The sequence below is a fragment of the Numenius arquata genome, chromosome 9 (genome assembly GCF_964106895.1).
Source record: "Numenius arquata chromosome 9, bNumArq3.hap1.1, whole genome shotgun sequence".
Classification (NCBI taxonomy): Eukaryota; Metazoa; Chordata; class Aves; order Charadriiformes; family Scolopacidae; genus Numenius; species Numenius arquata.
This window is the reverse complement of record NC_133584.1, coordinates 3,217,922-3,245,353: the sequence shown is the minus strand read 5'-3', so window position 1 is coordinate 3,245,353 and position 27,432 is coordinate 3,217,922. Positions and strand designations below refer to the sequence as shown.

General features: G+C 36.0%; 1 protein-coding gene across 1 annotated transcript in view; it reads left to right on the top strand.

The window, feature by feature from the left end:
• The window catches only part of NAALADL2 (N-acetylated alpha-linked acidic dipeptidase like 2), a 240,202-nt gene that overhangs the window by 140,044 nt on the left and 72,726 nt on the right, over positions 1–27,432 (top strand). Inside the window, exons 8-9 of the mRNA XM_074153553.1 lie at positions 3,116–3,321; positions 4,819–4,938. Of these exons, the coding sequence (XP_074009654.1) occupies positions 3,116–3,321; positions 4,819–4,938 (326 nt within the window). The remainder of the gene's footprint in view (positions 1–3,115; positions 3,322–4,818; positions 4,939–27,432) is intronic.

The window sequence follows — 27,432 nt, the reverse complement described above, 5'->3', positions numbered from 1 at the left end:
CACAGTGAATTTAATTCCAATAAAGGATTTAATTTCCTTCAAAAATTTGAAGTTACCAGTCTGCTATTGCTAACTTTTTGCAAATAGCTGTCATGGAGTTTGAAAGGTAGAAACTGCTGTGTTTAGACATATTGTCTACTGAATTGTGAAACAGAAGCAAGATAAATAATAAAAAGCATGCATCAGTTTCTGTTTTATAAATTCTTTATCTTCTCTATACCTGAATCTTTCATCTTACTATTGCATTCTTAATAAGAAGTTAGGTCAGTATACGCTTAACTTTAAGAATTTAAGGCTATATAATCAAGTGAAGTCGGTAGCGCTACCCAGATGCCAACAGTTTGTCCTGTAAATGTCTTGCTGAGCAAGGGCCGCAGCAACTGGCTTGTAATGCAGGCACGAGTTAAGCATATAATGCACCACATTTTGTACCCAATCTATGTTAAACCTTCATTTGTTTCTCTACAATGTTGTTGATACTTTAGCCATGCCCTTGCAACTGATTTCAATACTTGGTATTTTCTTGGAATTTATTCTCTGTCATTTTGGTGGGCTTTTCCTAGTTTCAGACACCTGAAATACTCACCTTTATGTTCACAGAAACGCAGAAAGCAAGCAAAATTTATCTTTAGCGATTAATGAAAAACCACAGAACACTCAGGGTGGATTTTTTGCTTGAAGACCTCCTAACACACATGCAGACAAACACATCTGTGTGATGGTGATCTTATTTGACTTTTGATCTGAAGAGTAACAATGAGCATCTGAAATACCACCAAGATATTAAAAGATTAAGGAGCAGAGGAAATATGATAGTTAATAGCCTTTTAAACTGAAAAACATAACGCTGATTTTGTAGCTCTGTTGGGCGTGGTTGAAAACGGGGAATGTACGACAAGAGAAAACAGTATAAAGTCACTCTTTTTTAATGATAAATCCCTGTTGTCCAGCCCATCACTACCCTGAACCCTATCCCATCTTACCGCTTTTTAAAGTTTCTGATGGATTTTTTTTTTTCTCTCTCTAGTCCTTTCTTTCTCTTTTTTTCTTACCATGTGGTCTCTTTCTCTACATGCTTCAGCAAATGATTATGAGAAAGGACAGCTGCTGCCTCTGTAAACATGACCATCCTTTCTCCTATGCTTCTCCTGTAGTCATTTACTTCAGGGTATTGCCTCTATTCAAGAGGGGGAGATGTACAAAGATGAAGAATTTCAAAGGAGGCACCAGCTGTTATGTTTTACCCCTGTTCATTCAGCTGGCATCTCCTACAGTAAGTTGCTGCTTGTAGCTTTCTTCTCCATCAAAATGTCCTATCCAATTTTATGTAAGGTCTTTTTCCGCTCCCGTTCACATACACTGTTCTAGACTGAGCAGAGGTTATAACACAGGGCAAGCACTGATCCTGTCTGGTCACCCTGTGTTAGTGACACTTCCTGTAGCCACCTAAAAGCCTGTGAGGCCATTCATTTCTCTTCCTAATTTCTAAGATTGAGTCGAAGATCCTACAATTCTTCACTGTCAGTGCAACCTATAATTAAGCATCTCATGATGCAACACACAAGTTGCAAAATTACATGATTTAGATAGCATTTTGTTACATTAAATTATTAGATACACTTAAATTTACATTTTGTATATCTGCTTTTAGAAATTAATGTTCATTCACGTACCTATACATCCCCCAAGCAGTTGACTGAAAATGTTGTTTGATAGGTATGTAACAGATTTCCTGTTTGTAAAACAATTTTTGATTCCTTATAAAACAGCATTGCCATGTATTTTGTTGAACAAAACTGGTAAAAGTCCAGTTTGATAGAGAATGGCTTTATAATCAAAGTATGCTGGTATTCGGTTAAAATTGTTTCTAGGCAGCAGTCACTGCAAAAATTACTGAGGAGTAGATATTTAATTTTATAAGCAGTATAAAACGCGGGCATTTTATCACCTATGTGTAACTACATTCCAGTGGACTGACAACAGGGAAGAATGAATCCCCTTGGATAAAGAAACAGTACTGTCAGAAAACCAAAACTTTTTGCACTTTGTGGAACCCAAATAACACCAGAGATTGTTATGGATCTGGCATCACTTGATAATTACTCTTCTATTCTCTGTCGGTGTCCTGAAATATGGAAAGAACATCTTTAAAAGCCTAGATCTGGACCAGAAAGAGACATTACTAGGTATCAGAACATAACCAGTGTGCGGTCCTTCAAAGATGCTTCAGTTGGGAATTCATTTCACACAGGAAGTCTCATTTAATTTCTCTAAAAGAAAAATATGTGGGTTTTTTCCTGGATAACCATAGCCATGTTCTTTATTTCAGGTTGAAACTTCACGCTTTTCATTTGATAAAATACTTTCTTCCACTATCACCAAAGTTGCTAGGTCTGGCTTACTGTTTCTGTATCGTTCATTATCTCTATTCCTCTGTCATGTCTCCTCTCTAAACCTGCAATCCAGGTCTTTTCAGTGTCTCCTTACAAGGAAGTCTAAGTCCTGACCTATAACCCTTCTGGTTACCAGCTTCTCAGCTCCTGTTTCTGCAATGTCTTTTTTGAGATAGGGTGGGGAGCACTGAACCCAGCCTTCCAGGTGAGGGAGTGCTAAAACTTTGTGTATTTTCTGTTTCTCAATGTACTACCACACCTTTTGTTTTCTTCTTTTTTTGGACACTAATATGTATTGAAGATAGAGTTTCCTGGTTATTCATTTGTGTTTTTTCATAGTACTCTAATGTGAGCATGGAACTTTATTAGATTATCTATATGACCAAGTCCTGGATTTAAAAATGGTATATATTAGATTTACAAGAAAGGAGAGCAGTAAGCAAACAATGAAGGCAAGGGCACGGGGATTAAATGAGGAAAGTATGTACACGTATTTATTTACTAGTTTATTTTTAAGTAGTATTTACAGTTTTATATATTTATATTGTTTGTCTTGCACGTGATCATTTTTGTTGACAGCGTTGTGTTATACTAATGACGTTACAGACTACTAATACAGCTCATCGTTTTCGTTTTTTAAAATTCTTTTAATGCTAGTAGCCAGAAGAAATAAGATTATCTTGTCTGGGTTTTTTTGGTTTTTTTTTTTTTCACCATTTCAGACAGATACATCATTATTGGGAGTCATCACAATAGTTTGAATACTTACGGTGGGCAGGAATGGGCCAGTAGCACCGCGATCATCACAGCATTTATACAGGCCTTGATGCTGAAGGTGAAGAGAGGCTGGAGACCAGACCGGACCATCGTTTTCTGCTCGTGGGGAGCAACATCCTTTGGGAACATCGGTTCATATGAATGGGCGGAGGTAAAATCATTTTAGAGGGACTCATTGTAATAATGAATACTTTTGTTGAACGCATGAAAACAGTATGAAACTACCATGTAGAAATTATGTGACATCTGTCTGTGTACATTCGTGTGCTCTATAGCAAATGCAGTGAAAACATCTACAGAGGCTGTTCCTGTGGAGCAGAGCATGTGTGACAATAAGATGGCAAGTTATTCCCGTAGCTCTGAAGGCTGAATATCCAGCAGCTTTGTGAACTGATTCCTCTCCCTAATTCAGCAGAGGACTGTGAAAGAGGGCATTGCCAGAGTTTGGGGGGGGTGTGGATGAGGAGGGGAAACATCAAAACAGACCTTGGCACAGTAGTAGCTTAGAGAGCTTTTTCTCCTTCTTGGGAGTTCAACAGTTACTCATTTTTAATTGATAGGCTTAGCGTGCGGAGACCTTAATTAATAACATCCTGAGTGAAGAGAACTGTACCAGTAGTTGTGTGTGCATTAATTACATCAACGACATTTCAGTGTCTCCATGGCTAGTTCCGATTCACTTTTCACATCTTTGTGCGAAGGAGTCAGAATCTGACACAGACAATTCCTTGGGCTCTTAGTTTCAGCAGAATAGAAATCAGCTTATTGAAAGAAAATACCTCATCAGAGTATTGTTGATCATCTATGATTACAGTAGACTTCAGCTGATAAATTAAAGGAATAACTAGCAGGGAGGTTCATGGCTGCTGAATTAAAACAGTAGATAAAATGAAGAGTTAATTGTTTTTTATCATGCATGAGGAGCGGCCAGCTCTCATTGAAGTTTCGTACTTCCAGTATGATTATTCTTCAAAAACAAGATGGGGTGAAAAAATCAAATTGAAAAGATCTGGGCTGGAAGCAAAATTTGTTTAGTTCCACTTCAAGTCAGCTTTACATCAGATGTAATTGCGTTACACCCCTTCTGTTCAGTATAAAGAGCCACTTCATGCAAAGAGTAACTCATTACTGAGAAGGCAAAGGGGATCTTTGAAACAGTTCGTACATACTATTTTTGTAGTCTAAAACATAATAAAATGAAAACACTGGGAAAGTTATGCAATTCAAACCTGAATTTGGCCTCCAAAAATTGGAGTACATTTAACTGTTGATAATGATTGCCTTTAAAGTTTGTCTTCTGTCGGGCATAAGCATAAAAGGCCTTCACGTTGTTTCACAGTATGTAATGTTTTCATTTTGGGCCTTACAAGTGTAGTCATTTTTAATTCCTCCCAGGCCTGTTGGCGTTTTGGTGAGATGATGTGTGAAATGGAATTATAACTTTTGCTATACAGAGAAATAACATTAAGATACCCTTTGAAGTTCATACCAGCGTATTGTAAGAAGTAGTAGTTAAGTAATACTTAGGGATTCACAGAGGACAAAAACGTAGGGTGATTTTTTTTTTCCCTTGAAGGAACTGAAAGAACAAAATAAGTCTTAATTACAGTGATGCATAGTAATAACCATTGCTCTGCTTGTGTTGTAGGATCTCAAGAGAGTTCTTCAAAGAAATGTTGTGGCTTACGTTAGCCTCCATAATCCGGTCAGAGGCAACTCAACTTTACACCCTGTTGCATCCCCTTCTCTTCAGCAACTGGCAGCAGAGGTTAGAAATAAAATACTTTCTTTTGCATGTGGTTTATGAGAGTACGTGGTTAACCCCCACGATGCTGGTTGGTTTTAGATAATTATGAGTGGAAGTTGTTTTGTTTAAGCATTTTAACCTCACAAATACACATGAACTGTTTTTACTTAGTAAGCAGGTTAAATTTTATTATAAAAATTACAATTTGCAGTAAGAGGTTGGAAAGGATAACTTATTTCCACAGCTCATTGCACGAAGTCTCACCACGCTTGCATGCCCTACAGCTTTTTCACCTTTTGACAGCTTTAAAGTAACATATTTTTTATTCTTTAGCGCAGAGCACTTTTTTCTCTTCCTAATCTGATTTTTCCAGGCTGTTTCTCAATTTGCATTTAAAACTGTATATTTACCAGATGTAATGTGACACACTGGGAGAGTATTACTCTAGCTATAATAAATACTGTCTGGAGTAAGTATGTCAGGGTCAGTGCTCAGCTACGCCTTGGTAACTGCTCTGAAGCTGGAACAGTCTGACGTTATGCTCGTGTAAGTGCACAGAGGCTTTAAACTAATGACACTATTGCCGTTTCTCAGGTTGCTGAATTTATTAATATTTAAAATTGATTGAAAATAATATAAGGTACATACCAAATGATAAAACCAGTTTCAAATGGCGTGCGTAAAATGGAGTTCAACTTGACTTTCATAAGCTGTGCTTTGTAGATGTGGTTTCCCATAAATTTGCCGAGCTAATACTCATTAGGTTATTCTGGTGTTCCTTTGACTTGCCTCTGAAGCATTTGGTACTAAACAGTGCTCAAAGTAGCATCTTGAATTAAATGGAGTTTAAGACTGATCTGGCTTGGCGATTGTTGTCTAAGTTAGTACCAGATACCAGTCAAATTGCCCCTTAGCAATGTTTTAACCGCTTCTCCTGTCCAGTGGTTAGATGGCAATTTCCTCATAGAAAGGATCTGGTTTGTTCTGCATAAGTACTGTGGGAAATGCAACGCAAAATCATTTCTTTTCAGGAGAAAAAAGGCTTAATTTTGTGGAAGATTATTTACAAGGTTATATATATGAGTCTACAGGTGTTACGGGTATCTCAGTTAGAATGTTTGTATAAGTTTTAGCTACTATATTTGCAAAAAATACTATTCTGATAGGTTTCTAACCTTTTGTTAACCTCTTGGGGTTTGCAGACCAATCTCCATGAAAACAGGTATTTGCCATTTAAAGGGAAAAAATTATTACATTAGGTCTTTGAGATGTTTGGTTTTTTCTCATTTTGTTTCTTTGACTTCACAATATGATCCATGACAATGATCTGAAAACTGTAAACTGCCTGGAACTGTGGAGCAGAGACTTTCTTCGTTATCCATTTATCACTCTATTACGATTTGTTTCTTTTATTCTAATAAAAAACATATTAGTAAGAGTCATACCCTTTGTTTTGGGGAGAAAGCAAAGGAAATCTCGTTTTCTTTTCCACCTGATTTCTGTGGTGCTGTTGGGTGTGATGTTGTAACTTTTTGTCATTCTTTGTTGTAATAGCAATTGTATCCTCTCCAGTGGTATGGACACAGCCTCTCTCAGCATCCTTCCTTGCAGCAATTAATTAATGTCAGTAAAACAGGACTAGAACTTCATTTTTTTTTCTTCCGGTACACCCCCTCCATCTCACCTCTGATTCTTCAATGGCTAAGACTTTAATATTGAGATTTCTTTTTTTTTTTTTTTGTAGGATGATATTTGTAATTAGTGCAACTGTCACACAGTTTGTGACGTTAAAAAGATTTCTAGGAATTATTGCTTCCCCGTGCTGGCTGGCTCTCTGAATTCCTGTCAAGTATATTGACAGCGATGGAGCAGCCCAGAGCAGATCTTCATTTGTTCCCACGAGTACCCACAATTTGCCATGTGTCTAGAAGATTTTCTGTGTAAGACTGATCAACTTCTGAAGAATATTGATATTAATTCTAGCACTTGCCAAGAAGACAATGTAGTTATAGATTACCTCCAAATTATGATAGTGCAAACGGGGTAAGGTGTGTCTTTTTGGAGCTCATCTCATCTTGAAGAAATTGTGAGTCCGTTCACGTGAGATTCTTGTTACCAGGTGCAGGAGGCAAAGAAGTGCTTAAAAAGTCCAGTGAGAGAAAAGGATCATTTTGATATGGAAGATTAATTCTCTGAATATAGGTTTGTTAGAACAGAAAAGAAAGTGAAACAGTAATTTAGAATTAATAATGTCAATCCATTCTAAAATGAGGAGAGAAAGTAACCACTTTCGGTTAGTTAGATAGAAACTTTCCATAATTTATGGATACATGGAAGATACTGTGCTGTACCTTTGGATTCAATGGTAAAACTCATACATCCATTTTTAAACTTCACAAGGAAAGAGACCGACTTGCATTCTTTTTTCCTATTCCTGAACCCTGTTGCAACACTGTTTTGAGGAGGGGGAGACCAAGATCTGCTCACCATTTCCACTAAGGACACAGTTAGGTTTTGTTCAATGCTCACTGTTGTGCTAAAATTGTGGGCACTCCAGCAAAACAGAGGAAGAATGTTTTCCTGGGGAGAATTAATACTTATTGCAAATGCCTGCACAGGTGAAGGGTTAGGATTCTAGGGAAAACAATGAAAAACTGTAGTTTCTCCTGCGAAAGAAAACTTGAGTGAAAATCACACTAAATGCGGAACACTCCCTGAATGCTACAAGGAGAACAGCATAAAAACAGCTGCGGGGAAATGGCAAACTGAGACAGGTAAATGCATACAAATATTTACTTTCTGTGCTGGAAAGAAGTGGAAATAATTTTGGAGACGCTTGCTAATCACTGCATCTTCCAAAACACTTTTTTTTCGTTAATTTCTGGAAGCCTTAGGAAAAGCAGGGAGGAAGTTTTAGCTGAAATGTAGTTTGTGCGGAGACTCTAGACTTACCAATACAAAGAAGAATCACAAAGCTGATGAGTTGTCTGCGATGTGAGATCTGGTGGTCAGTTAGAGAACAGGGTAAGTGCTAGGGCTAATTAACAGAGACCATGACTTCTTAAAGATGTTTTATGTAAAGGGATTACATCTTTATTTTAGTTGTAGGTTTCAAAAGGGAGCTACATAAGCAGTCTGCAAATAATAATTTTATGTGCCTGTCAGTGGGATTCAGTGGGATTCTGGTTGAAACACCAAATTACATGAAGAAGCTAATTTAAATATTTGGATTAATCAAACAAAGAGGAATTCAAACAATTCTGAGACCTTGACATATTTAATTCAAATCTTCTTTTTATATAACTATGCTAATAAGTGTCCACATTAACAAGAGGGAAATATTGCCAAGTTATATTTTTGCCTACTATTATTTTGTAAGGAAAATGATTGTTAATTCTTTTATTCAGTTGGTGAATCACCATTTTTTGGCAGAGCGTCATTGGTAAATTGGGTTTGTTTGACTGGCATTCATTCTCCGTAAATAAGGCCATTAATGAATTTTTCTATAATTAAAATTTCATAAGTAAAAAAGTTATTATGAAACATAAATTAATTGCTGTTTTCTCTTAACTGATCGTGTGACCACTGCTGATCAGACTCCAGGTCTGCTATTATTGCTGAACCCAAGAAAACTCACTCCTTTCTCCTACAGAAAAGAGCCATTTAAAGCTGTCAAAGAATGAGCACTTTTTATATCACCAATTAAAAATGACTGTACCAATTATTGTTCTGTGCTACTTATCAGTATTTGTTTCTATTAATGCAGTAAATGGCATAAAACTTCTTCACATTTAAAGGGGGTATTATTGACAGAAAACTACTTTTTATTTTTGAAGTAGAACCGAAGATAAACTTCCATATAGATGCTTGTTATTCTTTATTGATTTTAAAACGAATTTACCTTAATGTCAACATTGATTCTTTTCTTCCAACTTCTATATATTTTCTCATTTATTTTGTTTTACCTTCAGTATTTAGTAATGGATCTCAAAGCTTCATATATCAGTAAGTTGTAGAGAAGAAAGAAGCATTAAAATATTGTTTGAATTACTTGTTATATGCTATATAACAGAAGATTACAGCTTTCATATGAATTTTCAATCTTTACCTATTACTGCTCGTAGTGTTATAATTGATTGCTGGTGTTACTTTTTATACTTGTGTTAAAAAAAAAATCTCTTAAGAATCAGAAGTTTAAGCTGTGAACTTGTGTCTGAGGAATTCATAACTACATTTAAAGTATGCTGTTAATATAGACAATACTTCATTGCCAGCTCTATTAAATTCATTAAGATGCTTCTTCTCCAGTGTGGAAAGCAAAGTTTCATTTAATGGTGGATTTGATTTTGGAATTGCGGCAGGTACTTTGCTAACGACGCTTTTGTTTTGATAAAATGTTGCTTTGTTCAGTTGTGTATTTTTTCACTCTTTTTCCAAATGAAACCATTTTAATAGATAAATGCTGATTCAGACCGTGGGTTATCATTGGAACCTACTCATACATATTGATGTTATGAAAATACAATTGCTGTTAACCATGGGGGAGAAAAAAACCTTGTTAGCAAGGAGGATGCAAGCGAACTAGCTTATGTGCTGTGATCTCATTGGAGATCTGCCAGAAGTCCTTTGTTTCCAATGAATCAAGCTGTCTGCTTCTATGTCCTTCCCTATCTTTACAAAATTAAGGTATTAAGTTATCCTGTTAAAAGCATAAAAGCTGTATAATTTCAACAGGGTTATTTTTTTTGTTTGTTTTGAAATGTAAATGTCAACTTTGATCGCCACTGTAGATCGAATTGAAGAAATCTGGCCATTTTATTATTTTTAAATGTAGGGCTGGATTATGTGAGGTTTCAGTAATTCCTCACCTGCTGTAGAATGGATTTTGGTTCTAGGCTTCTATTGTTCAATCTAATTAAAACTGTCTAATGTAATAAGCTGTACTATGTAATGGCATTCGTTTTTCCTTCCAAAGACTTTATCCAGACTGCAGTATTAGAAAAGTTGACTCCAGTTCTGTCTAAATATTCCTTTGCTTAATTTCATCTTACTGCTCCTAGTTATTTCCCTTCAGAACTGACTTCTTTGTGATGATAGAAAGACATTTTCGTAGTGATAGAAAGCCTCTCATGTAGAGAGTTTAAAAGTAAACTTCTAGTTCTTTTGAAAGATGATGGATTGACGGCTCTGGATATTTAAAATTTTCTACATAACGACAAATCGTTGAAAAGTTTCTCTCACTGTTTTTTCCTAGTCATTATTAACTATGTTGTTGAATAAAATTGACTTAATAGCTAAATACTATGCAAGCAAAATAAAAAGGAAATGGTATATAGCAATTCAAAGTTGTGGAAGAAGTGGGGAAAAGTATTCCATATCCATTTAAAGGTGTCATAGCTTGAATAATCACAAGCATCAACTTGAACTATTCTAGGGGTTATTAGTTTTTCACACCCTGTATCATCTGTCAGCTTCACCACCAGAATATTCTGGTGGTGGTGTCTTGTCCAGTGTGAAAAACTACTAAACAGGGCTAGATGGAGGTTATCAGGACACTTCATAAACTGGAAGTTTGAACTACCAGGAAATTTCAAAAGCAATTTAAAGCCGATCAAATATATGTGAAAAATCTCTGTATTTTCCAAATTATTCATGAGCTTTTAATAAGTAATGTAGTTGACATGCATTTTCCTTTGATGAATCGAAGCAGCGTAATTCCCGTAGCACTACTCCTCCTGTCTTCAGGTGCACGCAGAATGTAACTTCAGTGGATGTAACAGGGAAAACTTTTACAGCTGATAATCTGTGATGTCAGGAAAAGGAAAAATGCAGGAAATCATTTTCTTGAAGTTTCTACAAAAAGCTTTCTTTTGGCAGGTAAAAGGTCCTGCAGTTCAAGCCTTTGTCTCTTGACAGAGCCTTGAAGGTGATTTTAAAACCTGTTTTGTAGCCATCTATTTTAAGACTTTAATGCTTAGGCTCTTCTCTCAAGAATGGCCTTCTAACCTTCAGGAGAGATGCCGACTCCTCAACTTTATATCATGTATCCCTCTTCTTGATTAGAAATGTTATTGCATAATTACTTAAAGAAGGTTGAATGTTCTACCTTCAATAGGAAATTTGGCACTAGAAGAAGGGACTCTTCTGAAAACAAACACCACCAAAAAATCAAGTTGGAAACAAGCTGCTTCTCAGTTTTAATATGTTTGCTTTTTCACTAGCATGGGAATGATCATACTTAATTTTAGTTGTAAAGATGAAAAAAAAAAAGCTCCATCTCAAGTTTTAATTTATTACTATTGATTTTTTTTATAGGCTTTTGAGCACTCCTAGAAAGTTGTTGCATTCTGTATGCGAATGGAACAGAAAGCCATATTTATTGTTAAGATTAATAAATAACTCATGGGTTTGTGTGAATAGAGATTTAGATGATCTTCCTGCTCTTTCATATGTTACCAGTGTCTGTGATGATCAAGGAAGGGATTTCCTACATTCTGGCTAACTAGAATTTTCAAGATCACTTTCTAATTTTGATTAATACAATCTGGAGTGCAAATATATGACTAAACATTTATGGAAAAGTTATATTTAGTTTATCACCATTTTCTACCATTGATAGTTACTTAATAAATATCTGTTCTGAAATCTCAGTAATACACAAATAGCTTTGAAAGTTTCTGTCAGGAAATGGACAAGTGTCAGGTCTACTTTTTAAAATCCTGTAAGTTTAGCACATTTTTATTTCATACTTTTGTCAAAAAAAATTAAAGACGTTGAAATGTAATCTACTTGGCAGCATACAAAAATTAATAGAAAAATACTTAAAGTTGTTTTTTTTCTTTCAAGTTGGCACTAGCATGAAAGGAAAACTTCTTTAAGGTTATTTTAACTCTGAAATGATACAGCTGTAGTCTACCGAGTAATAACCTATGAACTAATGATAATATTATATAGAAAAGGCTGTCATGGTAGCTGGTGTACAAGAACTCCATAGTAGTATGACGTTTTTAAATTTCTGTCTTTCATGCTAATTACAAAGCATCGTATTTGATCTTAGATTCATTTTTTTAAAAAAGTTTGTCTTGTGTGGTGTATTTTATTGTTTGCATTTTGTTTGCTGCATTTGGTCTGCTTATCAAGCTTTGTGTAATCATTAGATTTTCATTTAAAACAAGTAGCAGTATTTATTTGCAGTTGTCACTCAAAATATTTAATTAACTCCAAACACCACAAAAGTATCATAAATCTTATTTACAAAATATCTTCCAGTAAGCTTGTAAAACAGCCGCCTGCACAGCTAAAATGGAACTGAATGTTCAGAATCGAGGGTGCTTTGGAACCAATTATATTACAGTAGATACTTCTTGGGGACTCTGGGGAATTGAGGGGAAAAAAATCACATAAAATCTTTTTCTCCCTGTAAATTAATGGATCATTGTTGTAAATGAAACACAAAGATGTAGTTTACTTGGTTTGTTGGGGTTTTTTTCTATGAAGGAAGTAAGAAATTTATTTTACAGATTCTAAATGTAAGGTGTGATTGGGTGAAATGTACATAAAAATGAATGCGTGGAGCACTTTTGATGATACAAAACCAAAATTGGTAAGGATTTCAAGAAATCACTTGATCCAGCTCCTCATCCTTCTACAAAAATAAGTCTCTCTGATGTGTTTCACCTTCTAGTCTACAAGATTCTACAACTTTCTCAGATGATCTCTGCTTGTCTTCTATCACAGTACTATTTGGATATCATTTTTTTTCTTTTATTGAAGTCATCACAGTTGAAGATTAATCTTTCTTTTCCCTTTCTCCCACTGGTGATCTTTATTCTTTTTTGCAACAACCTTTTCACATATTGAACAAAAGTTGTCACTATATACAAAAGAAAATCATACGCTTTATACACTGAATATCAGCTTCAGAGAATTGATACATCTTCCTCAAAGTTAGGATGAAATTGGGTGTTTGAAATTAATAGATAAGTCTCAGACAAGTAAGTGATGTCTTTGTTAAATCCTGGTTTTGCCAGAGGTTACCACTAGAGGCACATAGCACTTCAGCTAATATTTTACAGTGAGCTAAAGTGGCAGAAAAATGTATGTAGTGACTCTAAAGAAAGTTTGATCAGGAAAAAAAAAAGAAATTTGTATTTCACTTTTGTTTGTTGGATGGTTGTATTGCTGTTAAAAACAGTATTCAATTGGTTATCCGGCGATTTAATGCCTCTTCAGGGCAAACGGTATTTGGAATGTGTCTTTGTAAACCAAAGTAGCTGGCTAGCGAGTGAACCTGGAACCACAGGCATTTTAATAAACTGAGCTTAATTAATCTGAGAACAGCACGTCTCATCCAAATGCCTTTTCTTTTCGTCTGAACTTCTTTTGTAAAACAACCTTTTAATTCTTACCCATGCGTAAATCTCAGTTTTCCTTTTGATTATCCTTAGATCTTTTTAAAAATATTATTCCCTAGGTGTTAGTTTCACAATTCTGGGGCGTATCTCACTTGCTCTGCAAAATGGCTTTGTGTTTGCATTTGTGGGGTTTTTACAGTCTCACTGTTCTGATAATGGAGAAAAGTTTGGGGATGAAGTTGAGTTGAGGAAGTAGCGATATCGACTATACCAGCGTGATTACTTGCATTGACCCTTAAATATTTGCCTGTATCAACATTTCTAACTGTAGGAACTCAGATCCTTATGTTTTTTTCCCTAAATATATTTTGTTCCTTCCCCCTCTGTTTTCTGTGAAGCACAAGCCCGACAAGGATTTTTTAGAATTTCATTAAATCCTTGTCAGTGTTTTCATCAGTATTATCATTCCATGTCTGAAACTAGAGCTTGTTAATTAGCCAGAGCATCCTCTGGATCGTTGCTTTTGCATCATGCATTAACATTTTAAGGCTATCTTGGGTCTCCTCCATCAGAGTATTTAATTTTAAAACAAACGGATAGCTTGCATAATTTAGTATTGATGATGATATAGTAGTTTCAAATTAGTACGAATTCAAAGTCTGATTATACAGCACTTCAAACATGAAGGAGATTTTCAAAGATACAGGTAAAGAAAGGTGTTAAACGTAATTGGCTTTCGGTTGAAGATACTTTCCTGATTGGCCTTTGTGCTTTTGAAAATTATATCCCAAGGGACAAGATAGACCAAAAGTAGGGGAAAACAAAAGTGGTCTGCTTTTTGCTAAAGATAAAGTGAAGTACGGAGAGATGAATAGGACTTGAAAAAGTCACAAAGGAGGGAATTTAATCCAGATCTCATGGCAAATGAGTTAAGGGGTATGAATTCTCAGTCTTCTCTTCTACATTTGGGCACTCATAAAACACTTGGCATTAAGTTCACTCGTTAATCTTAAAAGTGCTTAAGAAGTAGCAGTTGGAATCAGTTAAAATTGCATAGTGTGAGTAGTACAGAATTGAGGTGTAATGTTAAAATGCAATATGTTTTATTCTGTAAATGACTGATTAATGTTGAATGAAATTTCCTGAGTGGAGTCTGTTCTGTTCATGTATTGCTGATGACCCTGATTTTCTCAAGTTCATTTGTTGTTTGAAATGGTTTGCAAAGTCAGATTTTTATTTGATCTGTAGGTGATCTGAAAGCAGTACGCACGTATCCCACATTCCAGATTTAAATTGGTTAGTGTGGAATTAAACTTGGTTTTGATCCTATATTGGGTGAGCGTTCTAATGCGTTAGGATCACGTTTGCTTCTTTTTATCAATTATTTCCTTCTTTCGTCAGGTAGTTGGCTCCAGATTTTTTGCAGTACTTGCTACAGTACCTTCCTGACAGGCAGTGGCGTTAATTCAAAAGTTTGAATTCAGATTACTCAGTTTTACTTTTTTATTATTATTATTATTTTTTAAATTTATCGTTGTAATTAATAATAACCAATTAGTTAAGGATTCTCGCTGGTGTCAGTGAATGCTGAGCTCTCTGAGTGAAGCTGAAATTAGGCTTCAGCAATCTTTCCTGAAATCGTTTGAGTTCCAACAAAAATTTGGTCCAGAGGCTTCGCTAGATTTCTTTCTTGGTTGGTTCTTTTAATCTACAGACTTCTGCAATGTATGTGGTCCACACTCATGTTCTCCAAGGAGCACACATTGCACCCTGAAGCTGTCAGCCCTGGTTACCTTGGGGTCAGTAGGTGAAGCACTATCAAACGATGCTGATGCTAAAGATGAGGCCCAAAGCAGGAGCAGGACTCGGGACTGGCAGAGGGGAGGAAGAGGACGAAATACCAGTAGGGAGACTTGGCTAAGAAATGGTGAGCTGCTATTGCTGTCAGGGTTGCTATGCAGATGAACGAGAAAAGACTTTATTTATTTTTTACTCAGTTTTAGTATCTACTGTGTTGCAACTCAGTTGAAAATAATTCCTGACGTAAAAGTTTCTTTAGTGCTTTTAGGTGAAAATCCTTAACCCCCTTAATGTACACTAATAGTGTTTATCTCCAATCTCTATATTGAACTCTACATTAGAAAGGTTGGGTGTGGTTTTTTCGTAGCTTCTTTTAGTTCTGAATGATTGGCTCAAATTCTGACCTATTTTTCAGAGTTTTGATAAGTCAATAAGACTGCACTCAAACGTGTTAAAATGAAGCACTTGAAATGTACAGCTCTAGAACTCATCTGCATTGCTAGTTTTGATCAGAGTCTTTAAAAAGTCTTATAAATAGTATTCGCAGAGAAAATAAAGTACTCAGATTTTACACTAGGTACGTCATCCAATGCCATTCAAGAAAGCAGCAAATGTGAGTATAATGGGTGATAATTATTAGTATTTCCATATTGTGTCAACATGCAGATACTTAGAGAAACAGAGCATTTGATTATAAATGAATGCCCTGATGAATGTTCCATTGCTACTGATGTCATGGAGATTAAGAGAAAAATACAGTTTAAGGAGAGATAGGTAAGAATTTACTACATTTCCTTCCTTTTAAATAAAGGTTCATATTTGGTTCCAGCTCTAGGTCAGCATTTTCTTTATTTTTTTTCTTTAACAGTCCAGGATTGGAACTATAGCTGTATAATGAATATTTTACCATTTTTTAAAATGCTCATACAAGAACAAGTCATTCCAGTCATTCTAATCTTTCCTTCCTTGTTCCAGAAGCTAAAAGAACACTAAAGTTGAATAGCATTACAAAGGAGAATTGCAATGACCTGTGTAGTTGGAGATTGATTAATTTTCATAATAAACTAAGATAAACTAAAGAAAAGTGATAATTGATTTAAACAAGATTTAGGAGAAGAAGGGTAACTAATGTCAGTCAGAATTTTTTCACAGAACACATCTCTGTCGTGAAACTTTTTTTAGTATTTTGAAGGAATGGTCTGTTTATTTTATTGAGGTAGCAGCACAGACTTTTATGGAACATCTTGTATGGTACTCTGTGGAATTCACAATAAAAACAGTGTTTTAGGATAGTAGTTAATCACATGGATTTCCAATTTACGGAAGCTGACCGATAGATCTTCAAAGGTATTACCTGTCAATGGAGAATCATCATTGAATGGAGATTTTCCTACCAATATTGTTCATGCAGCAGCACTAGACTCAGTACTAGTCAACACCGTTAGCTACTGGGGAGAAAATTGCTACTCTTAAAGTATGTGAATGGTAAAACATAAAGGATAGCATAAGAATTGAAAACTGGAAAATAAAACCATACAAATTCACATGTAACTAAAAAGCATTATTTTAAGCATGAGGACAGTGGAACATTGGAATTTTGGAAAAGATGGATTATTTAATCTCTCAGTATCTTTAGATATATATTAGCCTATTTTATATATAGTATTCTTTACTCACATTTTTCTCTTACATACTGCATGCATTGTTTCAGAAAATTTGGTTTCATTGCAGCAAAATTAACTTTTGAAGATCAGAATCTGGAGGATTAAACCTGCAATATAATGTAATACGTATATTTCTTAGATTATATTGTGCAGTGGTTAGAAGCTATCGTTTTTCAGTCTTATAGATCTGTACTAATAAATTCTGAAATAAAATGCATTATCAGCCTTTCTGGGACTTACTTGCTTGTTACGAAAAAGTAGTGATATATCCCTGGAACCTTGTAAACAAATAAACCCCCAAATTTTCTTAACAAAATTTAATTTTTTTTCAGTCCTCCTGTACTTGACATTGCATAGAAATTATGATATCCCTGCTCAATACTATACATAGGTTTTAGAAATAGATCTTAATCTTAATTTTTCAGGGTGCAAAGGATGTGTCATTTGGGTGTATGACAAGTGTTGGGTAATAGTTGGTTCCTGTGAGTTCTGGTAAAAATCTTTCAAAGTTACTTGGACTAGATCACTCTGGCTAAAATCACGTTTTATTCAATTAGTTGAAGTTGTTTTCCCCAGCCTTAAAATTTCATAGCTCTTGAAACCAAGGTCAAGTGAACTTCTATGGAAACCAGAAAGAAAAAGTCATTTGACTGTCGTGGCACTGGTGTTTTCCCCGCTCTAGCTTTTTTAATTCTGCTTTCCTGGTTGTTACTGTTTTCCTGCCCAGTACAGAGGCAATGCCAAGGATATGTTTTTGTAGTGTAAATAGATAAAAGTTGGAAGAATCCAGTCGGGGAAAGCGTCAGAGCATTACACTAAGTGAGAGTTTACAGTGGGCCATTTGTCCCAAGGTTTTTTTTTGCACTACTACTGTAGGCAATAAAATCATCTGATGTCTTTTGGATCATTTAATTTATCTCCCAGCGGAGCCTGGAGACCAGCATTTGTGGTGCTGTCTGACACACTGTAATAAATCCGCTTCGTGATGATCTTTCTGAAAAATGCAATTGATACAGATACTTGATATCTTAAGTGCCAGTACTGTTGTTATTCCATTCGCTCAATTCCCACTAAGTCCAGAAGAGGGGGGGGTGTTTATGAAAGGTATGATGGTAGTGTATTGACCTTCATGCTCTGTATGGACTAATAGGAGTGACTTCCCATTTCAAAGAATGAGACTGGAAAGAGAGTGATTTATTCGGGCACAGTTGCTATTGACAAGTTTAAATGTCAGAGCAGAGGTTTCAGGGCAAGGTAAAGCTTTGCCAGCTGTAAATTACTTTCACCTTATTCCAGTGTGGTGCCACGAGGGGAGATTTGCAATAATTGGCCGTTGTGGCAAGAGACTTTCTCCAAAGAATTACGTGTGATTTTCTGTGTTCTATTCCAGAAACAGTTTCTTCATTTGTGTCTATTACAATTGAACTTACTCTGGTCTTTGGCTGCAGTAACAAAACAGAAATATTGACTGCAAATTTCTCCTTCTCTTTAAAAACCTGCCTGTTCCACTTGTTATACCATGTTTATTTGTAGATGTGTCCCCTTTAACTTGGATGATGTGCTGTTATGGGTCTGTCCTGCCTCTGTGTGTAGATAGAGATGTGCAGTATCATCTAGCGAGACTCTTGGGTTCCAGAAAAGAGCTGGTACAATATTGGATGTTAGGAGTGTGTGTGGACAGGTAGAGAATATGACGCACTTACTATACTCACGTAATATTAATATATTCAATTAATATTCATATATAAATGTGTGACAGGGATAAATTACTTTTTTTTTTCTAGTGATACACTTTAGATTGCATTGTGTTTGTTAAGTGGCAGGTTGTAGATCTCAGCACAGTGAAACAATCCACTGCATGGGGAAAGGGTAGTGGGTTGACTTTCACTTAAGATCTGATGCATCTGTCCTTCTTTGTGGTAAGGCTCAGAAGGATGTCTTTGGTGAGATGGTTTCCACTTTGACAAGTGGTTTTTTGGGGGGACTAGCACTAGAGAACATTTCTGGTAGAAATCCTACAGATCATGGGTACTGTGTAGTTCAGAAAGAGGAAGTGTGGCTTGTGAATGCTGATAGTTTGGGGAAATATAAATTAGTTACAAACTGTATCCATATTACAACTAACTGTGGGCCTAAATTCTAACATTAGGTGCTGCAATATAAACACAAATTTTGCCCTCTGTGTGGTTTTGGTTTTCTTACCAGTAGGCTGGAGTGATGGGGTAGTTTGAGCCATCTGGTTGGCTGAGTGAGAACCACAGCTTCTGCAGGTGGGTACTGGGCATACTAATGGGGCTGATGTCGATCATTTAAAAAATTCATAAATTTGCTTTCATAGTTTATTTTTCTAGGTGAGCCTTAATTCAGTTTCAGTGGAAAGTATGTAGCGGACACTTTCTCTCCTGCAGCTGTATTGAAGGCCAGTGAACAGTATGTTAACGCGTATTCATTTGACATCCAACCTCACAATGACTGTCCCGTTTGGGGCACTTATGAGATCTTGAAATATGCTATATTATAACTCTTAAAATAATAGAGTGAGTGGACATATCTGTCCCCTTTAGAGGGACAAGTAACTTCACTCTTCTTTTTCTCCCTGCGGGGTATGGAGAGGCCAGACTGTAATCTCACTGGCATCAATTATTTAATATCCATTTGGAGGTTTTGAATGATGCATCCCAAGATGAGTAGCATGGCAGAACTCGATCATCACAGAGTTAGACTGCACTGAAATGGGTTCACAGGCTTCCTGTCTCTCCCTGTTACAGAATTAGAATGCCTTTAGGCATTTAAAATTATTTACAAACCACAGCTATTTCCATGGAGTATAAAATATCAACCATTTGAAAATGAGGTCTTGTTGTCAAATCCTAATCCTTTTACTTACTTAAGCATTGTATTTATATTAGCAACAACTGTTACTACAGCATGAAACATTAAGGAATTAATGCAGTTCTTATCAAGTCCCGATTTCAGTGGTACTGAGAACTGATTAATTTGCATTTTGTTAAACCTAGGTTTCACAGGGTCTCAGTCTGTATGTGACAGCTAACACCGACCAGTGTTCCTGCTACTGCATATCTGGAAGAAAAAGCTTGAATACCATTAAGTCCAGGAAAGTACTACTATTTACAAAATCAAAAAGTGGTTTGACAGCATCCTTTAGTTACAAATGCAACCATTCCATGCTCAAAAGTAGCTTAGATTAAAAACTAGATTTAAATATATAAGTTCTGAAGGAAAAAAGCACCCAATGTTTTCAGTGTATTCAGAGTCGGGCGTGGAAACAAGTTCCCCCTGTTAATACAGTGTTTTCTTTGCTGGGTGTTCATCATAATGTAATACAATCTTAAACTCTTTTCTGAATTTTACCACAAAGAAGAGTAGTAGACTGAATATTGAGGCTGAGCCTGTGGTCATGGAAAATAAGTCTTTAAAGTTACTTTACCTGAGGTGCTGGAGAGCTTGCCTTTTCATCAGCTGTGCTGGTGAAAAAATATGGGAGAAGTTTTAAAGCAGCACTTTCCTGGTTGAGGAGTGTAGGAGTCTAGAGTAAATGGATACTTTGGAGAAACACAGCTACAATAGCTACGTTCTGTAATTTCTTAATTACTTTTTTAAAACCTTGTAACTCTGTATTTTTAAGGTACTGAGATGTTTGAAAGTGCTGATGGCTTTCCAGTTGCAGTCTGTCCACTTGTATAATTTATGCTATGTAATTTTAGCTCTAAATATTTGATTGCTCTGAAATTCTCTTATCAAATGGGAGCATACCTGCTTGATTTTTACCTCCCTTAAAAAAGCCATTAAAATCCCTAGTAGTTTGTACTGGGTGTTGGCAACAAGTATATCTGAGTTAATGAGGCATATGACTTCAATTTAGGTATGGGAAGGATAAATGTAATTCAGTATCATATAAAAAACATCAGGAATCAGAGAGAGACTGTCAGTAGATAAACGTAAACGAAGAAAAAGTCCAGTAAAGGAAATTAGATTTATACTATAGAATTTTTTACTACCTTGCTTTTGTATTTATTACCAGTTTGATGTAAACTTTGCATCTATAACGTGGTTCACAGTCCTTTGAGTTGCCATTTATTATAAAGACCTTACACTGATGGTCATATTTTTTAAAAAATAAGACAATGATCTCAAAACATGCAAATGCTGCTTAACAGAAACCAAAGCCCTGGACGAGCAATACAGGTTTATGCTCGTCCCGTGTTTTGTGGTTGTAAACTAAATAAAAGATAATTTAAATTTGTGAAGTATTACAACACGTACCAGTATATTTAAATATTCCACACCAAGCATACATATTTCTCCTTGCTTTGTTTTATAACTGCTGGTATTTTGGTAGTTTCCCAATTTTGTTAGGAAGTCACTATTAAAAGGCCTAAATTATTTTACATTTTTTTGAAAAGTAAAACTGGATTTTTAAGTATGGCACCTTGTGTTGCATAGTTAAACTGAATTTTCCTGAATCAGCAAAGACAGAGAGCAAAGCAAGATGTTTATAGCCAAACCAGATAATTAGATGGGAGAAAACAGAGAAGTGCGCTTGCCATAGAATTAATACAATTCCTAGAAAGTCCATGAATTTTTTTTTCAGTATATTATGGTAGTCAGGGCAAGCAAACAGCTAATAATAATTTTTAAGAGCTGTCAAACCTTCTTCCTCTAATGATTTGGTTGTCGGTGTAGCAGGTTTTTATGGATGAGAGGCATATACTTGTGAATCTTTTCCTATGCAGCTTCTCTGGCCTTTCCTACCTGTTGATTTAGTGTAACACATTAGCAGTAATAAAGATGCTAATCTGTTGCTTTCTGCATTTTTACATGCTCTGTGGTTAATTTAATAAATTCCGTAGCTCCTTGTTTAGAAAATTTTGCTTCATCTGGATGGTCTTATCGTGCTTCTGCTTCTTAAATGCGTTTGCCTTGCACCAGTTACTAACACAGGTGGCGACTCAGCTCAAGAAATAGACATAGATTGTTCCTGAAGAATAAGCTTCCTTGCCGTAGTTCTCAAGCTGGGATCACTGACACTTTGTAAGAATAATTGGTCATTCTTTATTTGTCCTGTTGAAAACTACTTAGACATTTTAATCCATTTTCAAAAGCTGCCAAGGTTTTAGCTTCAGCTGGAGTCGCATAAAGGAAGGAAGGGGACCAGAACTAATGGACAGGTGCATGTCTCCAGGTGGAAGGTGAACTGTAGAAATGCCCAGTAAATTATATATTTTTTTTAAATATTGGTTTTTATTTATACCAGGATGCTAAATTGCAGTACAAGGCACCTATGAATGCTTAGCTTTAATTAGTATTAGAATAAGGTCTGTAATGAAGTAGCACTTGATTATACTTTAGATGTGTCAGGTCTATTTTATAACATTAATCCAAATTAAATGTATTTAATGGGCCATATGGTACTCTTCATTTTTTTTAATTCGTAACATAAACCTGTAACATGATGCTGAAAACCAAATGAACTCCAGAGAAATAGAGTTATTCAATTACAAATAACATGCGTGTCCTTGTGCTGACATGAACCACCCCTTGATTAGTGTCTAACCACAAGGCTCTCTTTCTTTCCAACCTAAAGGGAGGGCTTGATTGACACAGTGGAGACCAACCTGAGCAACTCAGTGATCTAAATAGTGCTATTATCTATGTTTTACTGTAAGAGTAACCAGCTGAAGAAATGTAGTTTGCCTGCTCTACAGCAGGGAGTTAGTTCTCACAGAGCGTGTTGCTGATAATTTATTCTAGATGCATTTTTACAGATTTTTTTTTTTTTCCCCCTACATAAAAGCTAACATTTAAAGAATCATTAAGTAGGACCTGACTGCAGCTGGTGAAGTAAAGCAAAGCAATTAAACTTTTTTCCAAAGTGGGAACTCACAAATTGGTTTTTGCTTATATGAAAAGAAAGATTCTGTGGATTATCAGAATTAAAATTAATCAAATTGTTAAATTATGAAGAAGTTTTTTTGGAAATAACACCATTTTATATTTAAACGTGCAAAAACAGCAGATGAGTTGGTGGGGGGAAAAAAGAAAGGAAAGGGAAAGCAGGATGCCAAAGTGATTGGAGAACTTTAAAGTCCTGTGTTTCTGGCCATTGGCATTGGTGTAATCTTCTCCCCCAGCCCTGTCACTTCTGTGACCCACATCCTCTGGTGGTCTTTTACTTGGGAGTGACCTTCATTTCCAGCAGCAGGAATTTTTTCCCAGTCAGTCTTTCATCTCTGTTCTGCACTGATGCCCCCTTGGCTTGTGGTAAAGGATCAGGCGTTCTGCTGCCAGGCATGGAAGTTGTCCTGCTCGTCATAAATGGCAGTTACAATTTTGGGAGATGATCTTTTCCTGGTTTCCTGGCGGCTGCGTATTGAAAGAAATTTGAGACAGTGCTTGTACGTTTTGATAGCAGAGTGTTTCACATGATACAAGAACAGTATTTCCAGTTGATTAACGAGGTGGACTTTAAAGTTAATTTCTGTGTCAGAAACAGTAGTGCAGAAAAAATGAACAAAGATTTAGGGTGGATCTTCTAGGTAAGGATGAGGAGGGAAAGAAATGAAAGCAACAGCTACTAAAGTAACCAGTATTTGTGGGTAATAGTCCCGTAAACAGGTGTTTGTAGGTAGGGCTTCGGGTACGTGTCTGGCTGCTAGTTTAAAGCTAGAAATGCAGTTGGTATTAGACTTGATGTTACTTTGACCTGCAAAACCTTAATAATAAATACAAGGCTAAGCTGCCTGGGCATTGACAAGCAAATATGTATAAATAAAAGAACTCCATCCAGTCATATAAAAAAAAACTTCAATCCTATTTGAGGTTTGATATACTTCCTTCCTACAGATCCTGATCCAGTAGGATACAACTTTCCCCTATGTTTAGGTCTTTGTGGATGTCTCACATCATCTCAGATGGCATTGGACAACTGTATTGAGCCTAAAATGCCCCACCACCTCATTCCTCCCATCCCATCTCCCATCATTCCCATGCCTGCCACCATTCTTCTGCATGGTGAGACTGTCTCATTTTTGCATCTTACTCCAGGAAATTATTCCTCAAATTCTTTTCTTGCAGCTGTAAGACAGGGGTGGAGGAAGAGGTTTGCTTTGCTGATTCCTTCAACTTCTTAATTGCTTTGATTTGTTATTGTACGTGAAATACGCGGCATGCAGTATGGTGGGCTGTTGTTCTTGCATTGACCAAGTTAATAGCTTGCCTCTTAGTTTAACAACACTTCATTGATGAGAAAATGTTATTAATTGTAGGACATTATTATTCTTTATCTTAAGGTCCATTAATTTTGGGAAACATTTCATTTGTTTAATGAATGCAAAACACACTACATGAACTTCGCAGTCGTTGCCAAAGACTTGAAGAATGCTGACGTAGAGTCTGCCTAACAATAAAAATAAATTGGAAGAGAACAGTGTCTTGCACATAAAGCATTCTCCCATATTAGTGCAGCGTTAAGTATTTATTGTTGAACTAGTCATTATGGGGGACTTGTGTGTCAGAGCAGTGGAAGCTGAACAAAGCAGTTAAACTCTTAAGATGCGGGCACTATTGACTTGAATGTTGCTGTCATAAAAATAGACATCCTATACCATAAAGGATGGTGATGTGAAAAACAAAAAGTGCCGTATCTCATTATACTCTTAGCCGAATATTTAAACATTTCATATGTAAAATCTCATACATAAAAAATATTTCATTGTTGCTATAGCAAGGAAAAAAGTAACAGATTGGTTTTGAATAGTTAAAATGGAAGCAATAAAGTGTTTTCTGCGGGACAGAAGGCTGGCTAGAAGTCAGCTTCTGAAAAAAGCAGATGTCTCTTCTTTCAGTTCCTGGTTTTCTAGCACCAGTGGGTGGTGGTGTATATTCAGAATTAACTGACTCTACCATCATTTTCACCTCTTAGAAACAATATAGAAATGGGAATAATATCAAAATACTCTGTTAATTACCTGTGTCCCTGTAGTATCTATAACCTTGATTGTTGGGGTTTTTGTGCGGGTTTTTTTGTGAAACCTAATCTGCTTAGTCAGTGACAATAATGATCCAGCTTTCTAATGTTCTTGATACTTAGTCAATAATTTTGGGGTATAGGTGAGATGACACTAAAGGTAGTTCCTTAGAACTTCATTTGTACAGTTACACCACTTCTCACAGATTAGATTGAAAATTTTTGGCGTCTTTTGCTGTGTGAAATGTTATTCACTGCATTAAACCTTGTTTTCCTTTCCTGTTACCCTCTATTACCCCCTCTCCAATTGGGAATTCCAGGTAAAAATTCCAAGTCCACACTCGTACCTCCAGTCAGCAGCTTACAGTATTCCTTTTCTGAAAATCCCATGACAAATTCTATATATGAATACATAGGAGATGATGAGAGGTTAACGTTCCCTTAGTAGAGTGAAAGGTATAAAGATTTGGATTTACAAGGAAAAAAAATGTGTGTTCGTTTCCCTGCTCCATTTCCTTACCTCGATGAGGGTATATATAAAAATTTGTGTGGTCCTTACAATGTTTCAAGGTATCCCTTGTATTGATTACTTCTTAAAAATTAATTCTGGATAGTCACAATAGCTACATAAATTCTTAACCAGAGTAGGTGCAAGTAGCATTAGCCTTGAAGAGTTTTGCTGCCGTTGTGTTTAATGACAGCTGGGACCAGGTCTTCGTAGAAAGGCAAGATCCTTCTGTGTAGTTTGTGACTTGTTTATGGATCATTGACTCCAACTATTTGTCTTTTCTGATACTGAATTGTTTTGCCCAACAGTTTTATTGGTATTAAACTGGTCGTTTAACTTTGTGATTTCCTTTGGTAGGTAACTCTGTGTTTTTTGCTTCTTTCAGAGATTTTCCGATTGAACCCAAAAGCTGTATTCCAATAATTCAGTAACTTGTAAACATTAAAGGAAGAACAGACTACTCAGCATTTATCAAACTTGACCAGATGCATTGGGTGGTATGAGGAAGTTAGGAGATGGTCTAATCTACACTGAGCTTGGCACACTGCGGGATAATCAAACGTCTTATAATTTCTCAAAGGAGAAGTCACTTAAGAATGGATCTTGTGTGCATATATGTGCATAACATCATAAACATGCCTTTCTGCATGGATGTGTGCTATACAGTGGTTTTGACTGGGAAAGATTGTGGAGGATAAAGTGTGGTTATTTAAAAACACCATTTAAAATTAGTATATAGTTTGGGCTTCTGGAACTGTTTCTGTTATAGCTTTCAGTTTTTAAAAAACGAATCTACTGATTTATTGACACTCTTTAGGTAGCAGCTGGGTTTGTATGTCTTTGAACAGCCACGCTGTGCTGTTGTCTTCTCAGTGTGATTGAAACCTTCTCAGGAATGGTGTAAAGGGGCAGTGAAACTCAGGAACAAAAGTAGTAATTAAAGGCATGCCTTTAAGTTCAAAAATGTTAAAAAAAAATCTCATATTCTAAATCTAAAATATCCCCAAGACACTCCGATTTAAACTTTTGTCTGCGATGTTTTGACAGCAATGACTTAAAAATGATAACTAAGGTTAATGCTACATTAATGTTTAATTTTTATTATGCTTTTTTCTTGCTGTGCCATGGAGAGCTAGGCTTTTCGCTGCTGTAAATCATGTTGCTCCATGGATATCTTTAAGGAGGACGGCATTTACTGGGGGTGGGCTGCACGTACGGAAGGGATCTCTTGTTCCTATTTTGACTGTAACTCTCAGTCTTTTTGGACACACCTTGCACAACTGAATGTGTGTAAGAGTGGCAGGAGCTGAAACGTTTTACAAAAAAGAGAGTGATACAGCCACCTCTCAAAAATACTTATGAAATGAAAGCTGTTTCTTGAAGGTATTTTAAAATAGTTTTCTGTGAGAACCTCCAGCCCTTATTTATACTGGGTAATACGCCATTGCGTTCTTCGTAGCACCGAAGTGAAACTGTGAAGCAATAATTATGCTAATTTAAATACAGAAAAATACTGAGATTTGTCTCTTTCTAACTCTTAAAATATTTTCATGCTCACCCCAGGAACTTTAATGCACAGAATCTGGTGTATTTTGCTATTAAAGGAGAAATAATCTTACACTGTTCTCGTAGCAAGCTAGTAATTTAGTCGGGCGGTCTGAGGAAGTTATGTTATACTGTACAAACTGTTAGCTAAATATGAATAATCTCTAGTGCTTCAGCTTCTTAACATCCTTAAAAAGAAACCTAAGTAGCTTATTTGCTATAATAGATGTTGAAAGCCTTTGTGCCTGCTGTTTATTAAGTGTTTAATTACCTGATGTGTTTGAAAGCTACACTAGCATGTGGCAGTCACTTGGGCTTGTTTTCCAGTTTTCATCTTATATTTATTGCAACTCTGTTGCTAAGATTTCACCATTAAATACTTATGTGAAAGAAATACAAACATGTCATTGACTAGAATTAGGTAATTGACGCAGAAAATGTGTATTTATACATCTTTAGCCTTTTAATTGTTTTTCTCATAACTTCTACTCTGCAACTGCAGCAAATTCTTTACCGTGCCAGCATTTTGTTGACCATAGATATACCGGTTTGCGCCAGTGTAAGTTCCAGCTTGATTTTAAAATGCTTCAACCCTAAGAATGCTGTGTAAATGAGATATTGATACGAGTTACTAAGAGTCTGGTTGCAAATAAGTAA